Consider the following 10285-nt stretch of genomic DNA (forward strand, 5'->3'; position numbering starts at 1 on the left):
TCACCACCCCCACTCCAGTCCACTCTCCTGCCCTTTATACCCACTTGGAGAATTTCCACTGACACAAGGATACTCAGAGGGTTAATCCTTCTGATACCAAGTCACACTTTAACTCATTCCCTCCAGGCCAAGGATTAAATCCTGCCCATGTAGGGGTCAGGGCTACCACAGACCCTGAAAGCTGAGTACCCCACCCCCAAGTGAGGGGAGGCTCAAGGGAAAGGGAGGGACAGAAGACGGAGAGAGCAAAGGAAGGAGGGGCAGCTAGCCAGGCTCCTGTCCCCCCACAGAGCCAGCTCCGAGTCAGCTCTAGGAACAGCTCAGCTGCAGAAGCAACAGCGGCTTCTCTCCTCTAGCTAAGGACGGCAGGCGCACGGACACACAGACAGAAGTCCTCAGCCCCCAGCCGCTTGGCCGGGCCTGGCCCCATGGCCTTCAACGACCTCCTGCAGCAGGTGGGGGGTGTCGGCCGCTTCCAGCAGATCCAGGTCACTCTGGTGGTCCTCCCCCTGCTCCTGATGGCCTCCCACAACACCCTGCAGAACTTCACCGCTGCCATCCCCACCCACCACTGCCGCCCGCCTGCCGACGCCAACCTCAGCAAGGACGGGGAGCTGGAGGCCTGGCTGCCCCGGGACAGGCAGGGGCAGCCGGAGTCCTGCCTCCTCTTCACCATCCCCCAACAGGGACCGCCTTTTCCCAATGGCACGGGGGCCAACGGCACGGGGGCCACACAGCCCTGCACCAACGGCTGGATCTATGACAACAGCACCTTCCCTTCCACCATCGTGACTGAGGTGAGGATACCTGGGCCCCCTGCTCCAGAGGCCAATCAGACTTGCCTTCCCTTCTGAGACAGATAGACAGAGGCATACACACACGCATGCACACACACACAGACTGTCTCAGATTCTCCAGAGGCCAAGATGGGAAGATGAAGAAAGGGGTTCAAGATGGGGGCCTTTACAGAAAAGGGGAACGTCAGAGTCAAGGAAAGTCTCTCAGCAACCGGGACTGGGGAAGCAAACAGCAAAGGGAAATGTCAGGGGAAGAGGGTGACATAGGCCTCAGAGGGCCAGCCCAAGAGAGGGGAAGGGGAGCCTGGCGGCCCAGGCTCATCTCTGCCTGACCCTTGCCTCCTCTCCCCACAGTGGGACCTCGTGTGTTCTAACAGGGCCTTACGCCAGCTGGCCCAGTCCTTGTACATGGTAGGGGTGCTTCTCGGAGCCATGGTGTTCGGCTACCTGGCAGACAGGTCAGTCCTGCGTAGAGCCACCGGGCCGGGCTGGGCCTGGGCCTCAGCTGGGTTCATGGGAACCAGGTGGGAAGTTGGCCTGACCACTGGGGCTGGTCTGAGGACCTACAGGGCCAGCCTCAGGACACGGCACAGGTCCTCAAAAGAGCCCCAGCCCAGAGCCTCCCCCAGGGCAGGCACTCCTCTCCGTACCCGGCCTGGCACGGTCAGCCCTCAGGATCCCTGCTGCTGTTCTCCCCTCCCCCCACAGGCTGGGCCGCCGCAAGTTGCTGATCTTGAACTACCTGCAGACGGCCGTGTCAGGAACCTGCGCCGCCTTCGCTCCCAACTTCCCCGTCTACTGTGCCTTCCGGCTCCTCTCCGGCATGTCGCTGGCTGGCATCTCCCTCAACTGCATGACACTGAGTGAGGGATGCCGGGAGGGCAGGGCAGGACCCTACCCACTCCTCTCTGACCCCCCAACCCAGCAGCCCCTTTTCGGCTTCCTCTCCCAGCCAACCCCTCCTGAGTCCTGCCTGCCCACTTTTGGGCGGCCAACATAACAGCCTTTCTCCCGGACTCATACCATCCTGACCCCTCATTTAGACACGATTGCAAACTCCATTTTAAGGGCCAGGCGGTTCCCATAAATGACTGAAGCCGACTGGGTACAAGAGGCATTAGGGAGTGGTGAGGACTGTAGACAAAGGAGGGTCACAGCCCCATCCAGAGGGGCCACAGCCACTCAGCTGCTCCAGCCAGAAGGGTCAGGGCTGTCAGATCTTACCGCCTCCTCTTTATGAATGTAAAATACCCCAGTTTTGTAATGTTGGAAATTAATTCTAATATTTTTAACATAGGGCAAGCCAGCATCATGTAGACCAAACACATTTATGGTCTGAGCATGGTCTGTCCATGAACCATCAATGGGCATCCTCTGATAAATCACCCCCTTCCCCCTGGCTCTCAAAGGAGGAACCTGAGACTGGGGAGAAGGGCAAGAATCTACCCAAGGTCATCCCTCAAACCCAGAAGGGAATCTATGGATTGGGGGTTCTCTGGACTACAGGAATGAACCGGGATGGGGCCAGGGCCAGGGCAAGACACCTAGAGAATTCAGCCCCAAAACCCAGTCTACGTGTCCAAGTCATTGCCCCAGCAGCCGAATCAGGAGCCCACAAGGAACAAAGTTGGGCCTCTTCAGACCACAGCGGAAAGGTGGTCCCACTCCCACCTTGACTCTCCTGGATGGAGGAAAACCACTGTCTCTTCCAAGCTGCTCTGGCCACTGAATTGGCCCAGGCTGAGGGAAGCCAGCACTGAGTGGTCAGAGACACTTTGAAGGGAAAGGGGGCCATGGCCAGGACAGTAGTTGGGGAGCAGCAAGACACAGCGGGGGAGTGGAAGGGACAATTCCTAGGGATTCCAAACCCATCTTCCCATTCCTTCCTCCACCAAAAGTCCCCTACTTCCCCCATCATGGCACCCATCTTCATTTGATGTGTCTTCCACTGAGCTCCAGGACAGATCAAAGTTTGGGTGGAGAGAGGGGTCTTTGCCTGGCCCAGGGGTCTCCACCCACCAGGCAGCCCCGTCAGTGGCACCCCTCTGTTCTCGCCCTCTTTCCAGATGTGGAGTGGATGCCCATCCACACGCGGGCTTGTGTGGGCACCCTGACTGGCTATGTCTACAGCCTGGGCCAGTTTCTCCTGGCCGGGGTGGCCTTGGCCGTGCCCCGCTGGCGCCACCTGCAGCTCCTGGTCTCCGTGCCTTTTTTCGCCTTCTTCATCTACTCCTGGTGTGTGGGGCCCAGGGTGGGCAGGGGTGCCCGAGGGCCGCCCAGAGGGCTGCCAGGGACAAGACATCCCCCAAATCCCACTGCACACTCCACCACACAGAATCAGAGGTCAAGGCCAGAAGGTCAGACCCAGGCCAGTGTCTCCGTATGACAGATGGGAGAACTGGGGTTGTGGGAGGAAGGATCTGCCTCCCGCCCCAGGGATCCTGTTCTTCAGCTCCGCCCCCACCACCGGCACTCCACCCTGCCTGCGCTACTGCCCTTACCCAACACCTCAACGCTGAGCTCCTGGGTTGGGGAATGGGTCATCACCAAGCTGGATGCTGCTTTGTGGTCCTAGAGAGATGGATCTGGCAAAACCCCTGGGTTCCCAGTCTGAAATGAAATCCCACTGCAGTCCCCTGGGAAGCCCACCCCCTGCCCCCAGCCAAGCCTACTGGAACTGAAGCCATGTTGACACCTACCCCCCCCACCTCCCCACCCACCCCCGCTCCCAGGTTCTTCATCGAGTCGGCCCGCTGGTACTCCTCCTCTGGGAGGCTAGATCTCACCCTGAGGGCCCTACAGAGAGTGGCCTGGATCAATGGGAAGCGGGAAGAGGGGACCAAGCTAAGTATGGAGGTGAGACCCACCCCAAGACCTCCCATGACACCCCACAAGGATTCTACCCTCAAACCCTGAACCCAGGTCTCAGAGGGCTTCCCTGAGTAAGGGGTTAGGCTGGGAGGAGCTTCTGGAGGAGTCCAGGCCCTGAGCCCTGCCCATCCTGGCAGGTGCTCCGGGCCAGTCTGCAGAAGGAGCTGACCATGGGCAAAGGCCAGGCTTCCGCCTTGGAGTTGCTGCGCTGCCCCGCCCTTCGCCACCTCTTCTTCTGCCTCTCCACGCTGTGGTAGGCCCAGACAGACGGAGCCATAGAGACACAGACAGACCAAGAGACAAAAGGCTGGCTGGGGAAAGAGTGGATGCAATGGGTGGAGGAAACCAGAACAAAGGGAGGAAAAGTCAGCAGACCTCCCATGAGAGGCAGTAATCCTCCACCAGGGACAGTCTTGAAGAACCAGATGACCTCCCCTCAGTTTGCTTCCAGTCCCCATACTGGGCACCAATCTTTCCATCTTCTTCTCCTTTTATTAACTCTGTTCCAATATGAAAACACCTCATCAGGATTGATGAGCCCCAGAGTCAATAGAATTACATCTTGAAGGCAGAGACCAGTCCGGCTTGCAAAACATTTGGAGACTTTACTGGCCTTGCAGGGCCTGCCAGAAACACAAGCATGGGCAATAAGATGGCTAAAACTCATCTCCAGAAGTACACGTTGGCCAAGGCTGGTATCAGCCAAAAATGTCCTTTCCGGTTGCAACATTCCCCATTACCCTTCTGATATGCTCCCCTCCTGAGCCCATCACCAGAGTAACCCCATGACAGTTAGGTGAAGCATGGTCAACAATTCTACCAGTGAATTTTTTCATTCCAATTTGGGATTTACTCCAGGTTGTGGGTCTTATCCAATAACCTGAGCTTCATTCTGTGGGCTCCTGACATGTTAAGAAGCACAACCATCCCAGAACCGTGCACAGGTCTGCAAAGCTCTGGCCTTTCCTAACACCTTGACCCTAAAGATGTGGCTTGAAAATCCACCTGCCCTCAGCCCAGTATCAATAGATAAGCTAAAGTATCAACAGATAAGATAAAGATTAAAACTATATAAATCTTACATGACAACTAAGTGAAAATCCCCTAATACACCGGGGATCTTAGTTCTCAGAAGACTGAGAAATTTGGGGTATTGGAGGACTACCCCACACTTAGACTAAATGCGTACTAAATGTCTGAAGAAAGATTAGCCAAGGCAGATTCCAGCTTCTGAAGCAGGGTCATAGTGTAGCTCACCCCTATTTTGAATGAGCAGCCCCCCCCCCCCTTAAGCCTTCCCAACCAACTCCATATCCTTCATCCCTCACCACTAGGTTTGCCACTAGTTTTGCCTACTATGGGCTGGTCATGGACCTGCAGGGCTTTGGGGTCAGCATCTACCTAATCCAGGTGATTTTTGGTGCCGTGGACCTGCCTGCCAAGCTTGTGGGCTTCCTTGTCATCAACTCTCTGGGCCGCCGGCCTGCCCAGATGGCCTCACTGCTGCTGGCAGGCATCTGCATCCTGGTCAACGGGGTGGTACCCCAGGGTGAGCACCCACGAGTACCTTGGTCCTTCACCCTTAGCCCTATCCCCAGATTCTCAACCCCCACTCCCGAGCTCCCACTGACCCCCTCCTTTCTCTCTCTAGATCAGTCCATTGTCCGAACCTCTCTTGCTGTGCTGGGGAAAGGCTGCCTGGCTGCCTCCTTCAACTGCATCTTCCTCTATACTGGGGAGCTGTACCCCACAGTGATCCGGTGAGTGGAGCCTAGTGGGAGGGGTCTTGGGACAAGACATCCCCCCCCACACAAAGGTCAGACCCCAGAGCACCGTCCAGCGTGCTGTAGCCCAAGGCCCCCTCCCAGCACCCACCCGTGCAAGGTGTGTATCAGCTGCTCAGTATACACTTCGTGGCTAACACAGATGCACCTGCCCACTAAGCCCTTACCTGATCCAAGGAAAAGATCACAAAAGGAGCCACCATCTGGGGCAGGGTTGAGAGCCAAGAAAACACATCTCAGAGGCAATTCATCGAAGTTCCCCCTCCCCCACTCCACCTTGATCTCCAAAGCCCAAGTTAGAAGCTGCCATCAAATCTAAATTTCATCTATAAACCAAGTGGTACGTCTGAAATCAAAGACCAAACAGGAAAGTAATTTCTTATCACAAGAGCCACATTTAATAATGCTGGTGCTTGGTAGCTGTATGGATAAACACAGCACTGCTTTTTGAGAGCCAAAACTGGGGGGAGGGCATTTTTGCATTGAGAAAAAAGAAACACATGTCTATTTTAAGAATGGGACGAAAAATTCACATGAGATGTCAAAGAAGGGCCAGGCTTCCCTAAGCTGCTGGGAATGAGCAGGGTCATGGTTGCTGTCCTGCGCCCTCACAGAATTTCAGGGGAAAGAGCAACAGTATAAATCACTTACTATGCACCAGGCATCTTCTTAAAATTTTTATAAATATCAACTCATTGAATCCTCATGACAAGCCCATTTTACCAATGAGAAAACTGAGCCACAGAAAGGTTGAGGGACTTGGCCCCGCGTCACACAGCTTATAAGTGAGGAGGCGTGGATTTGAACCCAAGCGGTTTGTCTCCTAAGTCAAGGTTTTTAACCTCTGCTCTCTCAGAGAATGTTCTTAACATAGTCTTAACATGCAGCTTCCAGGTCCTCTCCCCTGGGGATTCTAACCCAATAAGACTGTGTGGGCTGGGGCAACTAGAACTCAAAATCCCCCAGGAGATCTGAGAATGATTGGCCTAACTTAACTGTCTCATTTGACAGCTCAGGAAACTGAGGCCCGGAGAGGAAAAGGGACTCTTCCTCGGGTCACATGGCAAGTTAAGGGCAGAGGCAAAATTCAGCCTCCTGATTCTCTGGCCAGAGCCCTTCCCACCCTGTTGTTTTGTTTTGTTTTAATCTCCAAAACAAATGCCAAATTGGTTTGCTAATCAAAGGGGGAATAGAGGAGGGACCAGGGGGCTTCGGCCTGAGCTGCCCTGACCCCAAATTCAGCCAGCACCTCAGCATTCACGCTAGAACAGTGAGTGACAGCACCCCACCTTGAGCCCTACAGGCAGACAGGCATGGGAATGGGCAGCACCATGGCCCGTGTGGGCAGCATCGTGAGCCCACTGGTGGGCATGACTGCTGAGCTCTACCCCTCCGTGCCTCTCTTCATCTACGGCGCGGTCCCCGTGGCCGCCAGCGCTGTCACTGCCCTCCTGCCAGAGACCCTGGGCCAGCCACTGCCAGACACCGTGCAGGACATGGAAAGCAGGTGGGAGCAGGGACTTAACCCGGGTCACACGCCCAGGCTGGGGTGGCACCGAGACTCAAACCCAGGCCTCCTTGTTCAGGCCAGGGCTCTTTGTCCACTTCCCCAGTTGGCTGGGGGTCTAGAGTCCTTCCTGGGCTCCTGGCTCCAGGGAGCAGTAGATGGGGCAGAGAGATGGTAGCTGGGCACGGCTGAGTGGAGACTCCCGGGAAGCCCCCAGCTCCTAGCCCTGGTCTGGAGGCTGCATACCCAGGACACCGCTCTCCTGCCCCCAGGAGGAGAGGAAAGCCAAGGCGGCAGGAGCAAGAGCAACGGAAGAAGATGGTCCCGCTCCAGGCCGCAGCACGAGAGAATGTACTCTGAGCACTGGGAAGGGGCCTCACAGAGCCCCAAAGGGAGTGAGGGTACTACAGGTCCTGAGCCATCCCCTCCAGGAAGGGAAAGGGGAAATGGCGGCCCAAGGGTCCAGGCTGTGGTTCAGGAAAGCACCTCCCAGGGGTATCCTGCCCTGAGCAGATTCCACCAAGACCGCGTCATTAAAAGGTTTGTGTGAAGCATTTCCTTTTATCTCTCTTGTCTCAAATGTAATAGCCGCTCCACATCAGCCGGTGGCCCAAAAGTCCATACAGTCCAGTCCCCTGCCCTCAACCCCCAGGACTTTATAAACCATCCCAGAGAATTGGAGAAGAGTCTCTTCCCTGGACCCCCTCCCCTGCCCCTCTTTCCACCCTCTTCCCTCCTTCCTTCTCTACCTTATTCAAATATTTCTGCGAGTTTTATTTATTTTTTTTTTTTTTAAGATTTTATTTATTTGACAGAGAGAGACACAGCGCGAGAGGGAACACAAGCAGGGGGAGTGGGAGGGAGAAGCAGGCTTCCCGCGGAGCAGGGAGCCCGATGTGGGGCTCGATCCCAGGACCCTGGGATCATGACCTGAGCTGAAGGCAGACGCTTAACGACTGAGCCACCCAGGCGCCCTCTGCGAGTTTTAAATATCTTACGCTCCTCCCCCTCCCTATCAGACTGGAAATTGACAAGGGACTAAATGAAAGCAGCCAATCAGAGGCTTTGTTTCAGGCTCCTCCCCCTCGTGAGGGCCAATGGGAACCTCCGGCAGCCAAGGCGGAGAGAAAGGACCACAGAGGCTGTGATGTCAGGAGGCTGGCCGCTGCTCTTCTAGATTCCACCAGGGTCCAAACTCAAAACCAATTTGCCACTTCCAGCTCTGCGACTGGAGGTTCTGCCCACTAGCTACCCTAACCTTCCCACCACCCTTCATGGATATTCTTTGCTGTTCTGCCTCCTGCAGGCCCCGGCGGTGGGGGGGGGGGGGGGGGCGGGGGCAGTGGAGACAAGGGAGGAGGGAGAGGGGAGGGTAGAACCCAACCAGAGAGCGCCAGCACTGAGTGCCACTTTGGTGCCAGGCACTGTCCTAAGCACTTTGCATACACTGACTCATTTAATCCTCCCAGTAACTTTCTAGAGATAAGTACTATTGTTATCCCCCATCTTATACCTGAGAAAATCAAAGCACAGAGCGGCTAAGTCACTTGCCCAAATTCACACGGTTAGTAAATTGTGGAGTCAGGATTAGAATGCAGACAATCCGGCTCTGGAATGCATGGACCTGACCCCTCTGCCCAGAGTTGTAAGGCACTAAGACTTTGGCCTCTTGCACCCCCAGGGCCTGACTTCTTCTCCTTCCTGGCCTGAAAAGAGAGAGAGAAGGCTAAGGTGGGGGGGGGGGGGAGGCGGAGAATCCTGGTAGGAACCATGTGAAAGGAGGGATGAAAGGCAGTTCAGGTCACAGTCAGGAAGAGACAAGGATATCTGATCACTGCGTCAGCAAGGGAGCTCATTTCAAGGAAGCCTCAGGAGCATAGAAAAGACAGCCCTATAAGCATCCACAAGTGGCAGGAGTCAGGGCACCAGCCATGCCCTGCTGTAAATGTGCTTGCTTGGTCACGCTTGTCTCCTGGTACACTGCCCGTTACTCTTTCCCCTGCGGCTGACTCAGCCCCCCAGCCCCTCATCCCTCGGGGAAAGTCCACACCTCTGAAGCTGTGCACATTGTCTTCCAGGTGGGATCCTGGGGCTCTAGCTGAATCAGGGCAACCTGGATAGGGTAGGTAGCCCAGAGCTCCCCTGAAAAAGCCACAAAGCCCTGGGACAGCTCACAGCAGCTCAGACAGCAGGATTTCCAGGACAAAGTGGACAGAGCTGAAATTATGATAACCCACTCCACCTCCTGGAACATCTGGGGACTTGGTGTTCCCCGTGTGCAGATATGCCCCATGCTCCCCAAGAATTTCTGGGCCACTGTAGGATCCAGTAGATGCTCAAGGGCCACCAGCCCTCCCTCTGCTGCTATTTCTCAGGCAGCACTGAGTCATGGCTGACAAGGGGCACCTAGGATGACATCTTCACCAGCCTTAAGCAGGGAGACTGGACTAGGACTGGGAGGCAGGCCACCTGCATCTAGCCCTGTGTCTGTAGATCTGGAGGTCTTGGGACCAGTGACTTGCCCTATCCCTGCCTCAAAACCCTGCCGGCAACTCTGACATGCCCTGACTCCTGTGGCTCTCTCATCTCTGGGCTTAGATCACCTGGTATCTGCATCCGCCTCAAGCAGAGACAGCCCCTGGCCTGCCTTCACTTCACACGCCCTCAACTGGCCCAACTGCTGGTGTTGACTCAGCTCACACCGTCTGCACAGATCCCATTTCCCCAGCTCCTGGCCAGGGACTTCCTACGCTCACCCCATACCCTTGAGCAAAGGGGAACCCTGCCTTCCTCCCATTTTTAAGTCACCAGCAAGTGACTTCTGACCTGTCTCCCCAAGGAGTCATCTGCAGAATTCTGGCTCGCATTCCACCCTCTCACGTTGGCCCTGAGCCTGAGTTCTGATACTGCTGTGCCTCACTTCAGTGGTCTCAGATGCTATACCCAGTTTTGACCACAAAGTCCTATCCTCGGCCAGCACTGGTAGGGCCTTTGTGGCCACCCTCAGATTCTCTGCCTGCAGCTCTGAGCACATCCTGCCCAGAATGGCACACTCAGGAGGTTTCTCCACTGCCTGGCCCTGGTAGAGTGCTCACCAGAAGCCACCTTCCTTCCTGGGCTCTACCCTTGTATCCCGGGACCCACCTCTACAACCCAGGCTTTAGTCCACACCAAGCCCCTTCACTAGGCTCTTCTCTCCTTTCCCAAGAGTTTTCATGGCCCCTTAGAGAATAGATGTCCAATCAGTTCAGCTTTCATATCACATGGGGGCTGAATAATGGACCTCCAAAGATGTCCACATTCTAATACCTGGAACCTGTGAATAT

General features: G+C 55.7%; 1 protein-coding gene across 2 annotated transcripts; it reads left to right on the forward strand.

Annotated features, from left to right (window-relative positions):
- The first annotated feature begins 292 nt into the window (after positions 1 to 292).
- Positions 293 to 7505, forward strand: SLC22A6 (solute carrier family 22 member 6). 2 transcript variants are annotated; one of them, XM_078059141.1, is made up of 11 exons: positions 293 to 455; positions 543 to 797; positions 1152 to 1255; positions 1506 to 1660; positions 2864 to 3032; positions 3530 to 3653; positions 3806 to 3921; positions 5003 to 5217; positions 5320 to 5428; positions 6756 to 6959; positions 7232 to 7505. In XM_078059141.1, the coding sequence occupies exons 1-11, from the start codon at positions 429 to 431 to the stop codon at positions 7317 to 7319; spliced, it is 1566 nt and encodes a 521-aa protein (XP_077915267.1). In that variant the 5' UTR covers positions 293 to 428; the 3' UTR covers positions 7320 to 7505. The 2 variants fall into 2 exon arrangements, with proteins under 2 accessions (XP_077915267.1, XP_035978043.1); XM_036122150.2 differs by having other exon boundaries at positions 293 to 797.
- The last annotated feature ends 2780 nt before the right edge of the window (positions 7506 to 10285 follow it).

The sequence above is a fragment of the Halichoerus grypus genome, chromosome 11, assembly GCF_964656455.1.
Source record: "Halichoerus grypus chromosome 11, mHalGry1.hap1.1, whole genome shotgun sequence".
Classification (NCBI taxonomy): Eukaryota; Metazoa; Chordata; class Mammalia; order Carnivora; family Phocidae; genus Halichoerus; species Halichoerus grypus.

Excerpts from the sequence above, each read along its gene's own strand:
- SLC22A6 (XM_036122150.2), top strand. The coding sequence starts at position 429 with ATGGCCTTCAACGACCTCCTGCAGCAGGTGGGGGGTGTCGGCCGCTTC. Across the intron at positions 798-1,151 it reads CTTCCACCATCGTGACTGAG|TGGGACCTCGTGTGTTCTAA; the intron begins GTGAGGATACCT and ends CTCTCCCCACAG. Across the intron at positions 1,256-1,505 it reads TTCGGCTACCTGGCAGACAG|GCTGGGCCGCCGCAAGTTGC; the intron begins GTCAGTCCTGCG and ends CTCCCCCCACAG.